The sequence below is a fragment of the Brassica napus genome, chromosome C3 (assembly GCF_020379485.1).
Source record: "Brassica napus cultivar Da-Ae chromosome C3, Da-Ae, whole genome shotgun sequence".
Taxonomy (NCBI): Eukaryota; Viridiplantae; Streptophyta; class Magnoliopsida; order Brassicales; family Brassicaceae; genus Brassica; species Brassica napus.
The window spans coordinates 17,960,223-17,983,643 of record NC_063446.1 but is presented as its reverse complement, the minus strand read 5'-3'; the positions used below and the strand labels follow the sequence as shown (position 1 = coordinate 17,983,643).

Sequence of the window (23,421 nt, the reverse complement as noted above, 5' to 3'; positions counted from 1 at the left end):
GTTATGATTTAAATGATAACATAACTTTTATATATAAAAAATATTTAATAATGAGAACCGGAATCAGTTATGCTGTTGAGTTTGGTTGTGACTTGTGAGACAGTCTTCTCAGCTTCTTTTCGTTAGACATAATTGTCTATTCACAAAAGAAAAAGTTTGTTGATTTTCAGTTACAATCCAAACTGTAATTAAAAAAAAATAATTTTTTTTTGTTTATTCATCTGAATCTCATAGATGCATTTGTTTTTTTTTCTGATTGCAAGTTTTTAATAGTCATTTTTATTATGTAAAAGCTAAAATGCATAATAAACATTTTTTTTGTAATAGGGCCCGTTTATAACAGGACCGGCTCTGGAGATAGCATGCGGCGAGATGGATGATTTACCCTTATACAAACCGTTTTTTAAGGTCTTTTTTTTCTTTTAACAGCAGCCTTTTGTTCATTCTCTTGCAAAATGACCCAACTTTTGTTCATTCTCTTGCAAAATGACCCAACTCTCCATAGATGTAGTAGCTCCCACCTCCTCTGATGCGGTCCCTCTTCAGAGCCAAAGAGATTGTAAAATAAACTCAAGAGCAATTGTTAGGCAAATGAAATATGCCTTATATTTCTTTTAGCTTTTCTTTTTAAGTGAATCAAACCGAACGTGAGTTCCTACATCACATGAAACAAATGGAAATGTGGGAAACCGGAAAGTGCACATGGTTTACTCTGATCCTACAAACTAAAACAGATCGGACCAAGTTTATTTGCAAATACTGGACTGAAAGAAATAAGGAAATATAAAGATACTCAATCCTAACTTCGGATTGGGTTGTCTCTCCCTTGTCGACACTTCTTCCTACCATAGTCAACGTCTTGTATCCCATCAATACCCTTCTCCTCTAGATGAAACTTGTCCTCAAGTTTCACTGTAAACTCTGGAAAGCTAGCTGATATCTGATCATATTCCCCCCAAGTTGCATCATCTTCGTGTATTCTTTTCCACTTGATCAACAAGTTAGCTACCTTATCGTTGCTTGTCCCTGCTTTGTTAGTCCATCGAACTTGTAACACTTGCTCAGCTTGAAGCTTCAATGTTCCATTGTTACGTAGGGGAAGCAACACGCCAATGTTCGGGGTACCATCACCAATCCAAGGCTTCAACAAAGATACATGAAAAAGTGAGTGAATCTTTGTACCTTGTGGAAGAGTAAGTTGATACGCTACTTCAGCGATACGAGCTTCAATTTGGAAAGGTCCAATGAAACGATGAGACAGCTTTTGTGAACTCCTGAAAAATAAAGTCTTCTGGCAGTACAATTGAATGCGAAGCAGGACCCAATCACCAACTGCAAACTATACGTCACGTTTTTTAGAGTTTGCTAGCTGCTTCATGCGGTTATTAGCATGACCAAGTGTTGTTTCAGCTCTGACAATAGCTCATCTCTAGACGCCATTTGTTCATCCAATTATGGTAGAGGCAATCTCATAAGCTGGAATAGGTGGTGGTGTGCGTCCATAGACTGCTTGGAATGGTGTCATGCCCGTTGATGAGTGAAATGTCGTATTGTACCAATATTCAGCCCAAGGAATAAAATCACTCCACTGGTTTGGATGGTGATTAACGAAACATCTCAAGAACTGCTCAATGCATCGATTGACGACCTCAGTTTGGCTGTCGGATTGTGGATGGTAAGCTGTTGACATCCTCAGTTGTGTTCCTGAAATCTTCTAAAACAGACTGATAAAGATAGGATCTATGTCACTTACAATAGAACGTGGGATTCCATGGAGTTTCAAAATGTTATCCACAAACTTATTTGCCACTGTCCGAGCTGTATATGGGTGAGAGAGTGGAATCAAATGTGCCGAATTTGTAAGTCGATCAACAACCACCATCAAAGTTGTGTTCTCATCAGAGCGTTTAAGTCCATCTATGAAGTCTAGGAGACATCTTCCCAGACTTGATTGGGTATAGGAACGTGCTGTAACAACCCAACTGGTGAAAGAGATGAGTATTTGGCTTTCTGACATACCTCACAAATCGTACTGCTTGGTGAATTGCCCGCCAGTAATATTGTTCAGCCAATCTATTGTAAGTACGCAGGACTCCGGAGTGACCTCCCATAGATGTGTCGTGGTGCTCATGTAGGAGTTGAGCTGTTAGTGTTGACTGTGGTGGAATAACTACCTGATTATGATAACAGAGGAGATCATTTCTCCATTCGTACGGTTTCCATGGGTTTGTTGTGACGAGCTGTCCAATACGTTGCAAGTACATAACATCGTTATATAGAGCCTTGATGTCACTCCAAATAGTTGAAGGTTGAACAAAAGTAGCGTCAAGTGTAGGGCTCCCATGAACACGAGACAAAGTATCAGCAGCAGAATTAGTGTGGCCTGGTTTGTATGTGATTTCATAATCGTAACCCACCAAATTTCCCATCACTTCTTCTGCTCTGGTGTGAGTACTCATTGTTCCAGTTGGTAACGCAGACTGCGTTGGTCAGTTTGAATGATATATCATCGACCTAGAATGTAAGGCCTCCATGTCCTGATTGCAATCACAATGGCAAGCATTCCACGAGCATAGGTATACCATGATTGTTTGGATAGTCCCATCATGCAGCTCATGAAAGCAATAGGGCAATCATTCTGAGACAATACGGCTCTAATCCCATCACCGGAAGCGTCGGTTTGAATGATGATTGGCAAGGAAAATATGGTAACACCAAGGTTTTTTTTGTGGTGAGTGCCTGTTTGAGTGCCACAAATGTTGTGTATGCTTCCTTGCCCATGTGAATTTCCTTTTTCGTAAGAGGTTTGTTAAATGTCTTGCAATAATTCCATAATCTTTGACGAACTTGCGGTAGTAGCCAGTGAGGCCAATAAATCCTTGCAACTTTGTTATTGTGGTAGGTGTGGGCCAGGCCAACATTGCAGAGATTTTGGACCTATCGACCTTGAATCCTTCTCCACAGACAATATGACCTAAGTACTCTAGCTCTTTCTTACCAAACTCACACTTTTGTACTTAACCACCAATTGATCTTGTCGTAATAACTCAAACACAGCTCGTACGTGTTGAACATGCTCCTGGAGTTAGAGCTGTAGATGAGAATATCATTAAAATTAAACCAAGAAAGACTTACGTAGCAATCGTCGGAAAACTAAGTTCATCACATCCTGAAAAGTAGATGGAGCGTTGCATAATCCAAAGGCATCACCAAGTATTTGTAGTGGCCATTGTGTGTTCAAAACAATGCATTTTTGCCCTTAAGCATGCATGCATTTTTGTGTATCTTCTAATCGAAAACATTTCAGAATTCCTAACCTTCGTAGCTCTAACATACATTCAGAACCGTCTTCCGCTCCTCGACATCTAACCGCATATCGAGATGTATCAGAGTTAAAGACAACAATCCCAATGCAGTTCTTTGTTGATGCTATATCAATTAAATCTTTCACAACTTCTTTATTTGAAAATTCTTGACCCATCTCAATACCCATCCCATCTTCCCATTCCTCCATTGGTCGAACTTCTTCAACAACAACCGGAAGATCAACATATCTAGCACGACTACACACATGGCTAACTATCTTCTCCACGTTCTCCGCTTTCTCCAAATGCTGCACGTTTTCTCCACCAAAACCCACATCTCCTTCATTTCGAATTACAACATTTTCCACTGCCTCTTGCACCTCCCAATGTTGTTTTGCTTCTTCGATGCCATTATATAAAATGACTGCACCAGGATTGCCTTCAACTTTGGGTATTCCACTTGAAAATGCTCACTAAAATTCCCGCCAAATGAACTTGATTTATCAGTTCTAGAAAGTTGCTCAATTATGGGAACTTTCTTCCTCTACATGCAGAATACTTCTTCTTTGGTCTTTATACACTGATGTTAGATAAAAAAAAACATATCTTCATTATCTAAGATCTATGATTGCCTCTTAGGTTTCACTACTAAAGGAATGTAACTCAAATTCAGCCTCTTCCTAGCTCGATCTATGGTCATCTTCCTGCATACCCTATCCACTAGGGCCGAGTAAGTGATCTCTTCCTTCGAAGATGTCCTAAAAGATAAGGCATGCAATCGACCGTCGCTCGGAGTCCATTCATAATCATCTCCTATCTTTGTATAGTATCCTTCATAATCAAAGTGTATGCTCGTTGAATAAGAATCCATCATCTCCTATACAAATTAAAATGATAAACTTAAGTTATACCAAGTTATACATTTTAAACTCTTAGGTTATACTAAGTTTTACATTTTCACCAATAAAGTTTTGCCAAGTTATACCATATTTTATACTTTTACAAACAAAATTATTCTAAGTCATACAGTTTTACCAATAAGGTTAGACAAAGTTATACAGTTTTACGGTTACAATTTTACTTATTTCTATAAGTTGTACGCTTATTATTGTGCAAAGTTATACTAAGTTTCACTAGTTCAACTCACACCAAAACATCTTCTATTCAACCAATTTTTGATGGATCCACTAGATGTTGTTCCCAAATTTTCAATTAAAAAATAATATGAAATAGATGGAAAAAATGGAAACTGATTTCAACTCCAATTAACAAACCCAATATCCGTCATCGGTTGTAATTACAAGTGAGATTCATATGGATTTGGGCTACTAAACAATAACACAAGGAATACTTAAATTTGAAGGTTACACTTCTGATTCTTTGCTAGTGGCTTGCCAGTGGCTTCAATGTGCTTCTCGTTTTAATCCAATTTCAAACAATGGACTTTGCGAGTTCATCGGTATTTACAGAGTTCGAATTCCGCATCCGTCCCTGTGTCGTCTTTTCTATTCGATTTGAATCCCCAGAGAGAGTGAGTCTAATTAGAAAGCGGATCCACATGTGACGAATGATCGGTTGAAATTGAATCAGTTAAGTGGGAGTATTTTTGACTTTAACTATTACACTTGAGAGTATCCAAGTTAATGAAGAATACACTAGACTTATTAGGAGTATGACAATTTTTTTTTTTTTGTTCAGGAGCCTATATGATATTTTAGTTTTTATAATAAATTATTTTGAGAAGTCCAAAAAACCTAAAAAAAATTATAATATGGTCAGACCGGACTTTAAAATATACAGATAACAGATCTAAAATATTTTCGGGCTAAACCAAATCAAACTCAAATATTTACGAGTTTTGTAGGTTTTTCGTTGGGCCGGATTATCTCAGTTGACACAAGGTACATATTTTATTTCTATGGGCTTAAGAAAAAAGCCCGTAAGTTTTTTTCTCGTGGATTCAAAGTCAAATGGGATGAAGGCGCAACTGCTTGCAACTTGCAAGTCACAAGAATACAAAGTAGGGTCAGTTATCTCATAAGTGAATTGATGCATTATTTATTTATTTTAAAAGATCTTCTTTTCTTTTGTCTCCGACACCAAAACAAAGAGTTGTTGGACTCGTTTACAATCACACATTGCCTCTTTTTTTTGTTTTGAGCAACCACAATCACACATTGCCTTATTATCAATTTTCCACCTTTTTTTGCATTTCTCATAATACTTTGCTTCTCGTATTAGTTGGGGGAGGGGGGCAATTGTTGGACCAATTAAAACCCGGTTTTCCGGCTTCTGCAGCAATAAATAACAATCAATCAATCACTGGCTGGTTTCAATTTGGAGAACCGGTTTACATACCAATTGGTAAACCGAATGCTTACAAGTTGCAAGTAATTAAACATTGAGAATGAGAGTTGGTTGGTGATCAGTTAGACGCCTGAGAAGCTTTCAAGCCAAAGCAGAGGAAGAAGAAAGAAAGTATGCAGATTCAGTGCAAAACCCTAACTTTCACTTTTTCCCCTATTTCTTCTAACCATAAGCTGCCATTCCCATCTCCAATCAATTTAAGGGCATGTAAGCCTCCATTCCCGAGTTTCAGGAGCTCTGTTAAGTCTCACAAGTTTATAAGAAACTGTTCAAGTCCTAATCAGGAGCTTGTTGTTGATGGAGTCAACGGAAATGGCTCGATTTCACGGGACACGGAGGAGGTGACTGAGCTTGTACAAGAGGCGGCTGAGGTGGAAGTAGAAGAAGTGAAGAAGATAGATGATTTAGCGGATCAGAGTATTTGGGGACAGATGAAAGAGATAGTCATGTTTACGGGACCTGCTGCTGGACTGTGGATATGCGGTCCCTTGATGAGTCTCATTGACACCGCCGTCATTGGTCAAGGAAGCTCTGTCGAACTCGCCGCTTTAGGTGATGTCTTTAGACTCTGAACATTTGATTTCATACTATATCTCAGATTTGTTACACTCTACTCCCAACTGAGAATATGCGACTGCCTTCTTCCTACTACTATAATGTTATACTCTCTGGTTCAAGTAATAGTAATCTAAATTTCATTATGGATGAAACAGGTCCTGCAACCGTCGTCTGTGATTATTTGTCTTATACTTTCATGTTCCTCTCAGTTGCCACTTCAAATCTTGTTGCCACCTCTCTTGCTCGCGGGGTCAGTTTATTAGAATTGAATATTCAGGAGATATGTTTATTTTTTCCCGTTATGTATCACATTTATTAGCAACTTCCTAATAGAATAGTGGTTATATGCAGGATAAAGATGAGGTACAACATCAGATATCCATCTTGCTTTTCATCGGTTTGGCTTGTGGAGTCGTGATGATGGCGTTTACAAGACTATTTGGTTCCGGGGTACTAGCTGGTAACAATAAATATTTTATTTGTAAGCTGAACAGTAACAAGTTTGTGAATAGTACTAAATCAACAGTCCGTTGACGATTTAGTCTTCTTTCAGCTTTTACAGGTGCAAAGAATGCTGAGATTGTCCCGGCGGCAAATACATATGTTCAGGTTTGTTCTCTTATGTTGTAAATTTTCAGATTTTAATGTTGTGTGGTTTTGGTTAGTCTGGTGGCTCTATGACTATAGAAAAATAGTATGTTTGGTCCATGTGCGTATAAACATATGTTTGATAGCCTTGAGTGTTGTTAATTCTTGAGGAAAACTTGAATTTTAAGTGACTTTCCTCTTTCTTCCTTTGAAGTGACGATTGTTTTTATTTTCTTTCATTCTCAGATTCGTGGTTTAGCATGGCCAGCTGTCCTCATTGGATGGGTTGCTCAAAGTGCAAGGTCCCCTTATACCTCATTTTCATCTCCACATTGCATTTTTGCACGTCCAAAGTTTCAGCATTGTCGCACACTTCTGACTGTGGGGCCTTAAAAGTACCCAGAGGAGATTATATCTCACTGTTACGTTCTCAATCCTTTGTCTCAGCCTTGGTATGAAAGACTCATGGGGACCTTTAAAGGCACTGGCAGTTGCTAGTGCAATAAACGGTGCTGGCGATCTAGTCTTATGCACCTTTCTAGGATACGGTATAGCAGGTGCAGCTTGGGCAACTATGGTGTCTCAAGTAAGCTGAAATCTATAACAGATTCCATTCAAAGTTAAACAATATGGTTTTTAATTCGAGATGTTATAGGTTGTTGCAGCTTATATGATGATGGACGCATTGAATAAGAAAGGATACAACGCTTTCTCACTCTGTGTTCCTTCTCCAAGTGAACTCTTTACCATCATTGGGCTGGCTGCCCCAGTCTTTATGACTATGATGTCAAAGGTTACTACTTCATTTGACATTCAGTTGCAACAAGGTTGTTTTATACGTAGATAATATTTGTGTGTTTCCTCCCTTTAGGTTTTGTTTTATTCGCTCCTTGTGTACTTTGCTACATCAATGGGAACAAGCGTGATAGCTGCTCATCAGGTGATATATCTTTGTATATATTCAACACTAACCATGTCTCCTTCTTTGAGTTTGTTCTATAACATTTCTTCGGCTCTTTTGGTCTCTCTAGGTTATGCTTCAGACATATAACATTTGTACAATTTTGGGGGAGCCTCTCTCTCAAACTGCACAGTCCTTTATGCCTGAGTTGTTATTCGGAATCAATCGCAATTTGCCTAAAGTAAGCCCGTTGTTGGTGAAAATATACTCAGCTGAGGATACCATTGGTACATCTTCTTCTTGCTTTTACCTCTAAAAGCATCTCTGTTTTGCGCTGTTGTCTGTAGGCCAGAATGCTTCTGAAGTCACTCGTTATCATTGGTGCTACACTTGGAATAGTAGTAGGAACCATTGGCACAGCAATTCCGTGGCTGTTCCCTACCATCTTCACACACGACAAGGTCGTCACATTGGAGGTATTGTCTTTTCCTTTTCCTTTATATTTTTTCATTGTGTCAGGGCAACGCATTTTCAAGAACGACAAGTTTCGAAATACATATTGTGACAGATGCACAAGGTCATAATACCATATTTTCTTGCTTTATCCATCACTCCGAGTACTCTCAGTCTAGAAGGCACCTTACTGGTAAGTAAGTTTGGATTTTTGTGTCTCATAGTCTAAACCCTGATCCAAAATAGCTGACACTGTTGTTGTAAAATGGAGGCTGGAAGAGATCTTAGATATATCAGCTTGTCAACTGCTGGATGCTTGGCCGTTGCTGGGCTTTTACTTATGGTAATCACTCACTCTTAGCCTCAATCTCCTGAATTCCAAAATAGATTTCTGTCTGTAACTCTCTCTCTTCTTTTTTGCATTGTTTACAATTGACTAAAAGCTTCTGAGCAATGGAGGATTTGGTTTGAGAGGCTGCTGGTTCGCTCTCGTGGGATTTCAATGGGTAAAATGTTTTTGCTACACCTTTACTAAGCCATATAACCCACACACAGCTTTTGCTCTCCTAACATGAATTATTACAGGCTCGATTTTCTCTAGCCCTTGTACGTCTTCTATCGCGAGACGGTGTACTTTACTCGGAAGATACAAGCAGATATGCAGAGAAAGTGAAAGCTGCTTAGCTCAGAACGTCACCATCTACATCACAATAAAATTCTTAAAGGGAATAGAAAACAGCTTTGTAGATCAATGAAACTATGTTTGATATTGTATTCTTGAAGAACAGAATAATGGGAAAGTCTTGCCATAAATGGCCCTGTTTGCAGCCATGTCCGATCTCCTCTTCTGCTGCTTGAGATTTATGAGTGTTTATTTGATAAATAATATGTTTTCCTTAGACGAACCAAGTAGCATGTTTGGTCTAGTGGTATGATTCTTGCTACGGGTGCGAGAGTTCCGTAGATCCGTAGCTACATGTATTGCAACGTTTAATACGGCACACATTTTGTAACACAAGACAAGAACTGCAGGAAAAGTTTGTACGCTAACGAAACAGCTTCATAGGCTGCTGAAAATTTATTCATGTATCGGCTTAATCCTATAACAGAGCCCAACGATTAGTAACATAAACACATGGATTGCAATATAGTATCAATTTCAAATTGAAACATAACTATTAAAAAATTGGTAAAAATCACTTGAAATACAAACTCTTCATCCACTTCAACCTTTCAAAGTAGCAACGGTTGCTCGGTACTCTGCTTTTACAGAAGAACATGATACTACCTCTTGCTTCTTTGATCTCAATGACATAGAAGAGTTGTCCAACTATATCAACCATCCATTTTAAAATCTTTTTTGATTAGACATCCAGCTCAGTCCGAAACAAAATACCATTTAAACTTTCAAGAGAATTTCCTCTTCTAATAATACTCTCCGATTAATCATCTTTTACTCCAATAACAATCTCTATAAAGCTGGCGAAAGTAAAAAGAAAAAAGAAACAGCAATATCCAATTCCGGGTTCTCTCGGTTTTTCTGGCGAAGGTGATTGGAGTTTTCAAGACATTGCCTTTGAAGAACCTCCGGTGTCTTGTTTCATGTCGGATTCGTTACGCAAGTTGCTTCCTCTGGTGTATGGCTTCTTATCACCCTTTCAAACACAGAAATAGAGAGAGATTCACTGTTTTATACTTTGGCTCTAAAGAAACAAAGCACCAATATTTAATCTAAACGCATTGAGCTTTTCTTTTATGTTTAAGTTACCAACCCTTTTGTTTTTGCCCACCTGGAAGATCGTCCCAAGTTTCCTCAGTCCCGTGGCTCGACCTCGAAGAACATCTTTTGAAACACTTGGGTCTTTAAGCACCTGCGAGAGAAGCAAGATTGTCAACAATGTTATTTATTACTAAAAAAAAAAAAGATGGTTGTGTAATGTAAGATGACTTGCAGATTGGCAGACATGAGACAGAGTGGATTCGATGTCGAGAACATTGATTTGCCAAAGAGACTGAAGCAAAGCATCCATTTTAGCTTCAATGGCTTTCTGAATATGCTCCTCTCTGTTATCACCTTGGTGTTCATTCAACTTGTTCACCTCACCCTGCAACTGAAGCAAAGAAACAGTACCAGAAGCAGCCATGACTTGAGATTTCATATGGTGGCTTTTGTCTCGCACCCATTCCGCTAAGAAGGGCACTTTCATATATCGTTTGTCTTTCCCCATTTCTTTAGCCGCTTTTCTTGTGTAAATGTAGCCTATTGTATGCATCATTGCCTCCCCAAAACCTGAAGAGTCAAAGCTAGATCATGGACCATCTACATAAACATTTTGTTCCATAGATCTAATCATCTAATGCAAAAAAAAAAGAAAGAAAGGTTTTTGTACCGGCAGAAGAAAGACGCTTTGCCTCTTCGTTTGCCCATTCCATAAATTCATGAGTTCGTCCTTCCACAAACGGCTCGAGTTTGTTTTTCAACGTTGCAGCGAGCTTGTCTTCCCTCTCCTTCTGCAAAGCCTGCACCCAGTTCCCATACACAATACATGAAAGGAAAAAAAAAACATATCACTGAGTTGTTAATAAAGAAGAAAGGAAAAACAATGTACTTTGATCTTGTCTTGAAGAATTTGTTTTCTGATATCAGGCTCATATGATTCTAAGTCAGCTTCGATTGATGCCAAATAAGCAAGTGCAAGCTGCCCAACATATTCTTCAAAGACTTCGCTTCCGAAAAGCATACCAAATACAGCTGCAGGATCTACCATTGCATCCCTGAAAAGAAAACAAAATTGAACCACCTTCAGTTCATAACATTCTTAACTTAAAGGGTATTAGATAAAAAAAAAAAAAAAAGGAAAGAGACACCAACTTACTGTTGGACACCTTCTTTGCCATATTTGTCATAAGCTGCTCGCTTTTCCGGATTGCTCAAAACCTGATAAGCCTCGCCTAATACCTTTCATTTACAAAAGGATACGACATTACAGCAACAGAACTTTAGTGTGTAAAATAGTTTGTGAAGGTTCCAGTAAACACAAAAACCCAAGAAAGAGTTGCAATATTGTGACAAAAAAAAATTGTAATCACCTGAAAGTTTTTAGCAGCTTGAGGATCTCCAGGGTTTTTGTCTGGATGAACTTTTCTTGCCTGAGATAGAGTCAAACCAGATAAAGTTCCAAAACACTGTACACTACAACCGGAGAGATTCCGTGATGATTTGTTGATTACAGAAAAGATATATAGAAAAAAAAAAGGGACATACTTTTAGGTAGTAAGCCTTTTTAATGTCAGCATCTGAAGCATCAGCTTTGACGCATAAGATGTCATAATACTCATTTTCCTTCACCATACCTTCCTTGTGAGACCAAAACATGAAATCAAGCGTGAAGATAAATCAAATGTATGCGGAAATTTTTATGATTTTATTTTTGCTATTTCTTTGTGACGGAGAAAACAACGATCATCGAAATTCAGCATCTTATGAATTAAAACTCAGAATTAGGGATTAATAATCTGGAAAAAAACGAGTCGCTAGATCATCATGCATGCATGCATCTAGAGACATAAGAACACAGAGAGAGGAAACATAAACTTACTGGTCGTGCAGATGTGTCAATGGGAGCACTGTGTCCATATTTAGAGCACCTCTATCCCCATCCCTTAATGCTTTTCTTATGTTAATATTGGTTTAAAAAAAATAAAAAAGTACATAATTACATAAGAACAGTGTCTTATTTTGGGTCAAGAAGAGGCGTCTCTTGTTGCCACGTGTAGGCGTGTGAGAGGCAGAGGAGCTGTGTGTTCCTTCTTCGTCTCTCTCTCTCTCTCTCTCTGCACAACGAATATGGCGAGCAAGGATCCGAATCGCGAGCAACCTCCTCCTCTGAGTATCGAAATCAAAGCCACTCAGGATCAATTCTTCGGTAAGTGCCGATTATCTTCTCTGCAGCGGGAATCGAATCGTCGTAGAAACTCTGTTTTAATCTTAGGAAAGATAGATTAAACCTAATTATATGATTACTATGAACTCTTACGGACTAAATCACCTCTAACCTTTGTTCACTTGCTGATTTCAAAGACAGAAGAGCATCCCACAAATGCTAAGGACTGTTTGGGTTGGTGATGGATTATGTGTGATTTACTATCCTACTTATCATCACTGCCTAGGCTATACATGTTTGCGTTGTGAATTTGAACGGAAAATATATTTCTCCAATGCTCTGATTATTGTTTTTTTTTATTTACTCTTTTGTTTCTCTGCTAACTTTAATTTTATAGGCTTTTATAGGGGAATTGCTCCTGGAGTCACTGGATCTCTAGCCACTGGAGCAACTTACTTTGGTGTTATTGAGTCCACAAAGAAATGGATTGAAGAGTCTCATCCCAACTTAGGCGGGCACTTGGTACACTTTATTGCAGGAGCTATTGGTATGTTATCTACTCTCCTCTCTCGTTCATCTGATCAATAAGTTGGTGGTAAAAGATAGGAGGAAAACGTATGTTCACTCATGTAGAAGCTGACTTTGAATGCCAGTAAATCAGACATTTCAATGTTATGTGATGATTTGAACTATGGATATCGTGGGTCTGTTAAAGATAAGATTCAGGTTTTGAGCAAAACCGCACAAGGGAAAAAGGTTACAAAAATTGCTGAAGGCATATGAAGCAGCATCAAAAGTTGTCAGGTGCGTTCTTTTAAGTAGTTTTGCGGCATAACTTCTAACATGACGTTTCAAGCATCACTACCACTACGTTCGTTTCTACATTCTCATAGACTTTGTCTTCGATCTTTTGAGTTGTTGGATAAGGAGACGAATATACTTATATGATTGCTTTTTATGGACTGTAAAACTGCACAAGACGCATGGTTTTCTATGATCTACCAAACCTATTCACAATGAACAAACATTTGCTTTATTTTTCACATGTTAATACAACTCATTAGTCTGTTAAAGCTTCCTTTGATCTCTATTCTGGTTCAAGTTCTGCAGCTGCAACATGCCTAACCCGCTGAGCAAGACGTCTCCTCCTATATACCCCCACCAAGCGCAGAATCAGGATCATTGCAATAGCACCGTACTCAAACACCGTCACTATTCTGAATCCTCCCGTACAAAATGGAGAACATCAGTCTTAGAAAAACAGGGTTTGGTACGTTCTTTTATGTTCCTTTAGAAACTTGTATGTTTTTGTAAGTACTAGTATTCACATGTCTTAGAAACTTGTATAAATGAAACTAGTATTCACAAGTTCTCAAGTTAATTCTTCCTTCTCAATTTACTTCTTTCTTGAAAACAAGTTTGTTTATTCTCAAGTTACTTCTTCCTTCTCAAGTTCATTGTGGGTTAATCAAGTTCTTACTCAAGTTCTTTCTTGAAAATAAGTTTGTAAACAAGTTTCCTTCGATGCTTCTTTCAAATTATTAAGTTTATTTTACTAATCTTTGTTTTTATGTTTTTATTTAAAAATCTATGTTTAAAATGTTATCTTTTACTATGTTTTATTTAATCAATAAATTTTAAGTTTAATAAAAAATGTTTAATTTTTTTTTAAGAACCCTTAATTAAGAGATTTGCATTGGAGGACATAAGACCATGATTATCGGGGTCCTAAAGTTGGGTCCCAACCCATTTTCGGCCCAAAAATAAATACAAAATTGTGATAATGTTCCGGGACGGGCCTTAACCAAGGTTGATTTTTGCTCGTCCTTCCTTGCCACCTGTCGAGTGGAGATGAAGCAGAGAAGTCGTGTAGGGGAAACTCGACTTTCTCTTCCCAAATCGATCTCACCGTCTTCCGGTTCTCTCTCGACGGCGACGCATGTGGCGATAAAGTACACTGACGATTTCATCCCGAATCTCTCCCGGATCCCTCACGTGTCTATCCGAGTCTGTCTCCAACCTCATTCTCCGCCGATTTCAATCTAAAAGGTATGTGTTCCTCTTTCGTTTTCAAATCCTTAGGATGTCGTTGTCGATCTAGTTCCTCCGCATGTTGGTTTCGTAGATTCTTTGTTGTGATGATTTGTTCGGTAGATTAGATTTAGTTTCTCGATCTAGTTCCTCAGAGTCGGGTTTCGTAGATTCTTTTTTGTGATGATATGTTCGGTTGATTAAGTTCAGTTTCTCGATCTAGTTCCTCCGCATGTTAGTTTCGTGTGATTCTTTGTTGTGATGATATGTTGGGTAGATTAAATTCAGTTTCTTTTATTGATGATGATGATCGTTGATGGTTTCTTTGATATTGTTTCGTCGATAGCTTTGTAGTTGATATGGTTTCTGTAATTTCTTGTTAGGAAACTTGATTGGTTTTAGATTTGTATTGAAGTTCAGTATAAATTATTGCCTCGAATGCTTGTTGTTTTTGATTTTTTTGAACGAAAGTTGATAGCTTTTAGTTCTGTATTGAAGTAACTAAACTTATTGCCTAGTCTTCTAGCTTCTGATCACACTTTAAACGTTTTGAAGGAAACCTGAGAGCTTCTAAAAACTTTATTGAAGTAAAAAAAAAATTAGTGATAAGACTGTGAGTCTTATGAACGAGATTGCCATGTTTGTAGTTCGGATTTGAAGTTACTTAAACGAAATTGTGTTCTCTGCTTGTATTGTAGTTCCCTTTGTAGCTTATAGCTTTTGTAGTTGTAGTTTAGTAATAACTATAGCTGATAGCTTTCGTACTAAAATTTAATGATCCATTAAACTAGAGCTGATAGCTTTGTAGTTGTAGTTTAGTAATAACATCTGATTAGACATAGGTAGATAATGGTTAGGTGGTTATGGAGTTATTACTTGTTAAATCCCATAGAAAACACTTCAGCTTTATTATCTCCAAATCGTCTTTCTCTTCTCTTTGCGAACAAGAAATCATTCCCATTCTCTATAATTTCTTCTGTTCTTCTTCCTATGGATCAAAGGAATCCATATAGCCAGAATTCTGGTTATGTGGGGCTTCTTCACAACGTACAAAATAATAATGTTCAGGAAAACTTTCCTTCCAGTGTCGACATTGGAGCCTCAGAAATGCCTCCTTTCAGTTCCCAATAGTCTGAGGCTCCATCCCAACCTCAGGACACACCTGTGGAGCGTATGGTGAGAAGGAAATGGACGCCGGGTGATGACGAGGTTCTGATTAGTGTGTGGCTAAACACATCAAAGGACGCTGTTGTCGGAAATGAACAGAAGTTAAGGACCTTCTGGAAACGCGTAGATGAATACTTTGCAACAACTCTTCATGAGAACATAGAGAATGTTCATTGTAAGCAGAGGTGGCACAGAATCAAAGATCAGACGAACAAGTTCTGTTCCGCATTCGCAGTTGCAGAGAGACAAATAACCAGCGGTCAGAGTGACAATGATGTTCTAAAGGTGGCTCATGAAATCTTCTACTCTGAACAAGGATACAAGTTTACCCTCGAGCATGCGTGGTGTGTCCTGCGATATGAACAAAAGTGGATAAGCCTGAACACCCCTAAGACGGCCGGTTCAAAGAGAAAGAGTGGTGAGGTCAGTTCCCAACCTTCAAGCGCACATGTCGGTGAGGTCAGTTCCCAATCTTCAATGCGTCCTGAAGGTATCAAGGCTGCGAAAGCAAGCATGAATGGTAGTAAAGGAAAGGCTATTGAGGACTATAAGAGCATTTTGAAGCTCAAGATGGAAGATTTAGCGAGGAAGGAGAAACTGTCGAAGCTAGCGATATTAGACACTCTCCTTGCTAAGAAGGATCCACTAAGTGAGAGTGAAGAAACAGTCAAGAACAAGCTGTTGGCCGAACTCTTCTAGTTTTTCAATTCTAAGTTTCTGTCTTGTGTAATATCTACTAAAATGTTGCTTTTGTGTTGGTCTAAGTTTGTGTCTTGTGTTCTATGTTTCAGTTTCTGTCTTGTGTTCTATGTTCTTGTATATCTTGATGTTATGTGATGTTATGTTTGATATAATGATAACTCTGCTTGTTATTTGACATACAAAACTTACGTGTGCCGTTTTTATTATTCTCAGGTCATGGGATTGGATTATAGCTACACGCAGCCGTCTGATTCGGAGGATTATGGTTTAGGGAACTCAGCAGCAGTGGAAACAGCTCCACATAAATGAATATACTGCTGGACCAAGCAGAGATAGAAGCCGCGCGGGTTCAGTACCCTCCACAGCCGGAGGTTGAGTTCGGCTTCCCCAAAGAATGCTACTGTGGTGGCAAACCGCTTATTAGGACATCTTACACAAGAACTGACCCGGGGAGAAGGTTCTACACCTGTGAGAACATCGACGACGGAGACTGCCATGTACACAAGTGGTGGGATGTGGCGGCTACAGAGGAGATCAAAGCCATAGGTACACAGTATGCCCTGCTTGAGAAGACTGTCTCTGAGTTATCTAAAAAAAATCTCTGTTTCGTAATGGGTTTGAACTCGTACTAGGTGGTCTGGTTCTTTTAGTAATGGTAATATCCATGTTCGTAATGTTAAAGTAGGTTTGAACTAAGAGGAGAGTGAACTAAGTAGCTTGGTGTTTTGTAGTATGAACTCGTACGACTGGTGTGTGTATTGTAATATGTTATGTATGAAACTCATTATGAAGCTGTACAAGGAGACGGTTAAGGGGTGTATTTTTTCCAATGAACAAGGAGACTTATAAATTTTTATAAGTACTATGTTTTGTTATTACTAATTGATCATGTGATTTCGTATAAGTCTTGTAATTGTTAATCTCCAACACACTTTTTGAGCACATGTGTTTTGTTTCTTTCATCACCAACCAAACAAACAGTATCTATACCTAACAATCACATGTATCTCCAACACACACTAAGTTTAATAACCCGTGAATAGATTCTCCATCACATGTGATTGTTTAGGAAATCACAAACTCACGGACTGTCACACGGGTCTTGTTACACAACTTCATATCTATAAATATAAGCTTGCTCTTGTGATTACAAATACACAAATCTTTCCTCTCCCTATTTCCTAAACAATTACACATCAAAATTTTTCTCGCTTATTTCCTAAACAATCACAACCACTTCTCGATATATTTATAATGGCATCTTCCTCCCATTATCATTACCACAAAGATGATGATGATGATGATCTTGATACCCCCTTTGAAGAATATTTTTAAACAACTATGCTCCTATACCAGAACCAAAAGAGCGATAAAACGTATTTTTATAGAGAGACACCGAGAAGAAGGCCACAACAGGCTTTGGAATGATTATTTTAGCGAGAATCCAACATACTCTACCAGTTTATTCCGGCAACGGTTTCGAATGAACAAATCTTTGTTCCTGCGTATTGTGCATCGTCTCTTCACAGAAATACCGTATTTTCGACCATCAGAAGATGCAACCGGATGGTCAAGTCTTTCACCTCTACAAAAATGTACTGCAGCAATTCGACAATTGGCATACGGTGGTGCGGCTGATACATTAGACGAATATATCCGTCTTGCTGAAACAACGGCTCGAAAATGTTTGCACAATTTTACCTCCGGAATAATCACCTTGTTTGGCGATGAATACCTACGACGTCCCACACCGGAGGATCTGGAAAGACTACTACATATTGGAGAAGAACGTGGATTTCTGGGGATGATTGGAAGCATCGACTGTATGCATTGTGAGTGGAAGAATTGTCCCACCGCTTGGAAAGGAATGTATTCACGAGGAACCGGAAAACCAACAATTGTCTTGGAGGCGGTAGCTTCGTATGACCTCTGGATATGACACGCGTTTTTTTGGAGCTCCAGGTACTATGAACGATCTTAATATTCTTGATCGATCACCTGTTTTTGATGACATTATTAACGGCATCGCGCCACAAGTAAACTAATATGTCAACGAAACGGAGTACCATCTGGCATATTATCTAACAGATGGTATATATCCGAAATGAGCGACTTTTATTCAATCTATCCGACTACCACAAACTGAAAAGCAGTCATTGTTTGCTAAGTCCCAAGAATCAGTTCGAAAAGATGTTGAGCATGCCTTCGGAGTCCTGCAAGCAAGATTTACCGTTGTCAAAAATCCATCTAAGTTATGGGATAAAGAGAAAATAGGAAATATTATGAGAGCATGTATCATACTCTATAATATGATTGTCGAAGATGAACGGTCATCATTCACTCAGTATAACAAATTTGAGTTTCAAGAAAGAGAAGAAGTGGATACATTTTCCGTCAACATGCGTTCGAATCTCGGCAGTACAATGGATCGTCGAACGAACCTTCGGAATAGACAAGCCCATGAACAATTAAAAAATGATTTGACTGAAAATATATGGGCTAAATTTGGACATTTTCCAAATAACATATAATTTATAAGTTTCTATGATTTGAATAAGTTGTGTGTTTGCTTTTATTTCTGAAGTTTGTATTTTTTTTTAATGAAATGTAATAAAATGTTTGTAATTTTCTATTAAATGAATAAATTTGTTTTTTTATTAGTTATTCAACTTAAAATGGTAATATGTTTTATCATATATATGTTGCTAGTTATTTCAAAAAAAAAATTTAACATAAGGACCAACAAAAAGTCCCACCAATAATCACCATTTTCATTAAAAGTCTTTAACAATGTCCTAATCGAAAAATAACAATAAAAAACTCTAAGTACAACCAATTAAGTTCCATTGATAATCATGGTCTAAATGTTCGGGTCTTTTAACTAAGTTTCTTAACCTCATATTTACTATTTAAAAGTATTAAAAAATAATTAAGAGATCCTAAAGGGGTCTTTGGGATAATGATGCTCTTAGTAGGCGAATCGAGAATAAGACGAGTAATACTGTGAAGGCTTTTTACCACAAAAAAAAAAGAAAAAGAAAATGTAGGCTTTGCGCTGTTTGCTTGTGAAGCAGCAAAGGGACATGCTTTTCGGTTATGATGAAATTCGAAACGTGTGAATAGGCCTGGGCATAAAATCCGGAATCCGAAATCCGAACCGAACCCGAACCGAAAACCCTGACCCGTTATCCGATCCGAAACGTAAAAATACCCGAACGGGTCTTGTAGGGTGGTACAAAAAATATCTGAACCCGAAGTGTTATTAACCGAACCCGAACGGGTAACCCGAAAAATCCGAAATTAATAGTCAATATAAATATTTTGAAATATATATAAGTATTCCAATTATTAAATTCAATATTTGTGGTAATATTATATATAATAATAAATATTAAAATTCTAATAAATATTTTAAGTACACAATTAGTTATAAATAAGTATTTTATAATTTGTTCATTGAAATAAAAAGTCTACTCTCTATAAGGCAATATATATTGTTTACAAATGATGTTTGTTTTCATGCTCGATTTAACATTTTATTGTTATTTTATCAATTTTATATGTGATAGATTAATTTTTATTTAATTTAGATGTTTTTCTTTATGTTTTACTTCAAAAATTTGTTTTTTTACTTTGGTTATATCCGAACCGAACCGATATAACCCGAATCCAAAAGATAAATGATTACTTTATGAGTTTTATGTAGGGCTGGGCAAAAAATCCGAATCCGAATAACCGAACCGAATCCGATCCGAAAAAGTAGCACCGAACCCGAACCGAAATTGATTAAATATCCGAACGGGTTCAAAATTTTGGTATCCAGAGAACCGAAACCGAACCCGATCCGAACCGAAATATTTCGGGTACCCAAATGTATCCGAAATAGATTTATATATCTAAATATATTAATTATTTTTAGATTTAATGTATATTAAAAACATCCAAAATATATAAGATACTTTTAAATTGTCTAAAATACTTGAAAATATATACAACTAATTAAAAGTAAATGTCTAAAATAACTAAAATATACTCAAAACACTAATAATACTTGAAATATCTACTGATTCTCTATCAAAATGTTCAAATCAAACCAATTTATATATTAAGTTTAGATATTCTGATATATGTTATTCAAATTTATATATTATACAGTATTTTATTTACAGATTTTGAGAAATTTAAACTATATATTGAATTTTAAAATTTTAAAAATCATTTAAATGGGTTATCCGAACCCGAACCGAACCGAACCCGCAAAGATCCGAACCGAACCCGATCCGAAATTTAGAAATACCCGAATGGGGCTGAAATCTTTAACCCCGAAAACCCGAAACCCGAATAAACCCGAACCAAATCCGAATGGGTACCCGAACGCCCATCCATAGTTTTATGATGCAATACAATTTTGAACTGAACCCGAAGTGTTATTATCCAAACCCGACCCGTACTAATAAAATTTTAGTATGAGACTTAGAAGCGTAAACCCGAAAATCCGAAAAACCCAATCCGAATGCCAACGGGTACCTGAACGCCCAAGCCTACGTGTGAACGTGTCCATATCGTACACAATTAGAGTGAGACTGAGATTCATAGGAAATACAGGGCATTTATAGTTGGTTTACACTAAACCATTCACTTAGAATTTGGTAAAGATAAAATGTAAACCAGGTAAAACCGAATGCCAAACCACTATATAAGCGTATACGGAAATGTTTATGATTTTATTTTCAATTTTCTTTGTGACAGAGAAAACAACAATCATCGAAATTCCTGATCTTTACATTAAAACCCAGAATTAGGGAATCAACAATCTGGAGAAAAAAAAAACAGAGTCGCGATATCATGCATGCATGCATGAATCTAGAGACATAAGAAAAGAGAGGAAAGGAGAAACATACTGGTCGTTCTGATGTGTAAATGAAGGCGCAAACTCGATCTCTGGTTGGCTAATCGAGAACGATTTGGTCTTTTTCCAAAACAGAGTGAGACTCTTATATACAATAACAACAACAATAATGAAGGTTTTGGGCCGTCTATTTTTATTTTTGAATGAATGTTAAATTTGTATTCATCAAAAAAACTTTTTTACATAATGGTGGTCTTTAACACTAGAGTGTGAATATCTCCGGTGCAGATCAAGGTGGCGCATGATGCTGCTTTGTGTATGGATCCGTTGATAGGTGACACTTGTTAACGATCAAATTTAAATCTTAAAGAATCAGAATATAAGACTGTAAGCAACTTGATGAATGAAGTTGGAGGCCATAAAAAATGTATCAGAGATAACAAGTTGTGAGTTAACAAAGAGTTGACTTGGGAAAGATTGATTAGTATTGTTTAGTTTCTGTCTCCCATGTTCAGAGAAATATTACTTCGTCTTCAAGTCACAAACTTTCGACATTGTTAGGCTAAAATTAGATATATGTTTTTTTCTCCATATATATGCGCGCTTACTTTTCGAGTTTCTTCCCTATATTGCACGTTCTTGCACATTCCTCATCTCTCTTATCTTGCTAGATTCCAAGACATTCTCATTTCACTGCAGTTGTTGTTTATCGTTAACTTTCAATTGTATAGGTGAGGTTTTCCCAGGAATTCCTTTTCTTTTTGAATTTTGTTGCTCTGTCAAATTTAAATTTTGAAGAATCAGAAATAATCCATGCAGCTACTAGTGTTCTAAAACCTGGTAGGCGCTTGTTAGAAAATAGATGAAGTTCTAGCCACTTGTTACCGGGTATACTAGTGACCAACCATATACTCAGGCGCTAAAGCTGGCTAATAAAGCAGATATATATCCCTAGACATTATTTGAAAAGTGATTTAAAATATGTTATCTTTATAATCGTTTTTACTAAAAAAATATGATATAGCTAATGGCTAAATATTACATAGCAATTACATTTAATGTTGATTTCTATAGTTAGTAAACTTTTTAGAATATGAAAATAACTCATAATCATCATAAAATAAATATATTTGAATATGATATTAAATAATGTAATAAATATAAAATATTTTATAAATTTCGAAATATTATTTAGTTTATTTTTATAATCATACAATTTTTATTAATAAACAATATTTTCAAGATTTATACAATTTGTTTTTAAAATATAAACTTTTATTCGTAACACCATTTGTTTCCTATTTATATTTATAAATTTTAGAAATTATATTTAATTTTATTTTTTGATAATTGTAAAAAAAAATCATATCAGTTTTTAAAGAAAATTTATACAAATTGATTTAATATATAGTAACCAAAAGAAATAAATGAAAATCTATCTAAAATTATCATTTTAATATATATAAATATATATATATATATATATATATATATATATATATATATACATATATTTTTCTTCAATAATTTAAATAAATAAAAATATTATTTTATCTTAGTTTTATGTTTAATTAAATTGAAATTTATATTAAAAATTGGTAGGAAAATAATAAAATCTAGAATATTAATATAATTTTATGTTTAAATAGAATTTAAAGCTGAAATTTTTATTGCTGCACATGTTACTAGAAAACACCTAGTTTTATATATAATATAAGTTTATTCCATGAATAATTTTGCAGTGTATAATTGCAGGGTATAATAATTAATTTTCGACCAGCGCCCGTGTGAAGATTTTTTTATTTTATAAATACAAAACTTTGATATTACCGTAAACATTTTAAATATATTATTTTATATTTTAGGATTATATATTGTGTAACCTTATAATTTTTTTTTATTTAGGTTTCTTATTTGACATTATTAATATACAATGATTTGTTTTGTACATTACACCTTGTTACTAATTATTATTACAGACTAATATATTTTAAACTTTCAGTACAAATAATTCATAACCTGAAATAATCAGATAGAGAATCATCTATGTTTTTTTTTTAATTTCTATAATTAGTATACAATGCATTTTTAAAATGTACTTAGTTATGCTATATAAATAATATTTGTTTAGCATAATCAACGTTACCATCTATCGTTTTTTATATTACGAGATTTTATAAGTAAATAGATTAATTTACAAATTAATATATTTTAAAGAATTTTTATATAGTATTCCAATTTAATATAATATAAACTATAACTATTAAATTTATAAAATATAGCATTTTTTATTTTATAATAAAATTTTAATGAACATTATTTTATTATAATATTATTTTATTAATTATGAAATTAATTAATGTATTATTTTATAAAAATATTTGAAACTTTAACTAAAATATTGTTAGATCCTTTCTCAACAGATTTTGTTATAATTAAAAATAAAATTTGAATTTACAGTTAAAACTGATTTATTCTTAATATCTTATGAATTATAAAAATTTTCTAGAAATAATATATATATTAAATTGATTAATATAAATAATCAAATTAACTATATTAAATAATTAATAATATGGTTCTACAATGACTTTTTTTACCTAGTGGTGAAGCTAG

The 23,421-nt window shown here is 35.9% G+C and overlaps 3 protein-coding genes across 25 annotated transcripts; 2 read left to right on the top strand and 1 right to left on the bottom strand.

The window, feature by feature from the left end:
- The first annotated feature begins 5,544 nt into the window (after positions 1 to 5,544).
- On the top strand, positions 5,545 to 9,081 carry LOC125584401 (protein DETOXIFICATION 46, chloroplastic-like). 2 transcript variants are annotated; one of them, XM_048752828.1, is made up of 14 exons: positions 5,545 to 6,224; positions 6,386 to 6,480; positions 6,582 to 6,690; positions 6,784 to 6,839; positions 7,065 to 7,120; positions 7,266 to 7,404; positions 7,474 to 7,611; positions 7,690 to 7,758; positions 7,850 to 7,960; positions 8,067 to 8,195; positions 8,288 to 8,365; positions 8,444 to 8,515; positions 8,616 to 8,678; positions 8,758 to 9,081. In XM_048752828.1, exons 1-14 carry the CDS (start codon positions 5,786 to 5,788, stop codon positions 8,854 to 8,856), a joined length of 1,653 nt encoding a protein of 550 aa, XP_048608785.1. In that variant the 5' UTR covers positions 5,545 to 5,785; the 3' UTR covers positions 8,857 to 9,081. The 2 variants fall into 2 exon arrangements, with proteins under 2 accessions (XP_048608785.1, XP_048608784.1); XM_048752827.1 differs by having other exon boundaries at positions 5,622 to 6,224; positions 6,582 to 6,711.
- Positions 9,082 to 9,503: 422 nt separating this feature from the next.
- Positions 9,504 to 11,874, bottom strand: LOC106389506 (chaperone protein dnaJ 10-like). Of its 10 annotated transcripts, none has more exons than XM_048752832.1 (9): positions 11,772 to 11,874; positions 11,438 to 11,530; positions 11,263 to 11,358; positions 11,049 to 11,131; positions 10,782 to 10,947; positions 10,563 to 10,692; positions 10,125 to 10,462; positions 9,945 to 10,043; positions 9,504 to 9,827 (listed from the first exon to the last, which is right to left on the bottom strand). In XM_048752832.1, the coding sequence occupies exons 2-9, from the start codon at positions 11,522 to 11,524 to the stop codon at positions 9,735 to 9,737; spliced, it is 1,092 nt and encodes a 363-aa protein (XP_048608789.1). In that variant the 5' UTR covers positions 11,525 to 11,530; positions 11,772 to 11,874; the 3' UTR covers positions 9,504 to 9,734. The 10 variants fall into 10 exon arrangements, 8 of the variants coding, with proteins under 8 accessions (XP_048608789.1, XP_013685227.1, XP_048608786.1 ...); XM_013829773.3 differs by having other exon boundaries at positions 11,263 to 11,322; XR_007321344.1 differs by lacking the exon at positions 11,772 to 11,874 and having other exon boundaries at positions 9,963 to 10,043; positions 10,121 to 10,462; positions 11,438 to 11,765.
- A 47-nt stretch (positions 11,875 to 11,921) lies between these two features.
- Positions 11,922 to 16,838, top strand: LOC106389507 (glutathione S-transferase T3-like). 13 transcript variants are annotated; one of them, XM_013829776.3, is made up of 6 exons: positions 11,929 to 12,098; positions 12,252 to 12,290; positions 12,454 to 12,603; positions 12,772 to 12,860; positions 13,167 to 13,326; positions 16,170 to 16,838. In XM_013829776.3, the coding sequence occupies exons 1-4, from the start codon at positions 12,020 to 12,022 to the stop codon at positions 12,837 to 12,839; spliced, it is 336 nt and encodes a 111-aa protein (XP_013685230.2). In that variant the 5' UTR covers positions 11,929 to 12,019; the 3' UTR covers positions 12,840 to 12,860; positions 13,167 to 13,326; positions 16,170 to 16,838. The 13 variants fall into 13 exon arrangements, 11 of the variants coding, with proteins under 11 accessions (XP_013685230.2, XP_013685229.2, XP_048608799.1 ...); XM_013829775.3 differs by having other exon boundaries at positions 13,159 to 13,326; XR_007321346.1 differs by lacking the exon at positions 12,252 to 12,290 and having other exon boundaries at positions 11,923 to 12,098; positions 13,159 to 14,105.
- Positions 16,839 to 23,421: the final 6,583 nt, after the last annotated feature.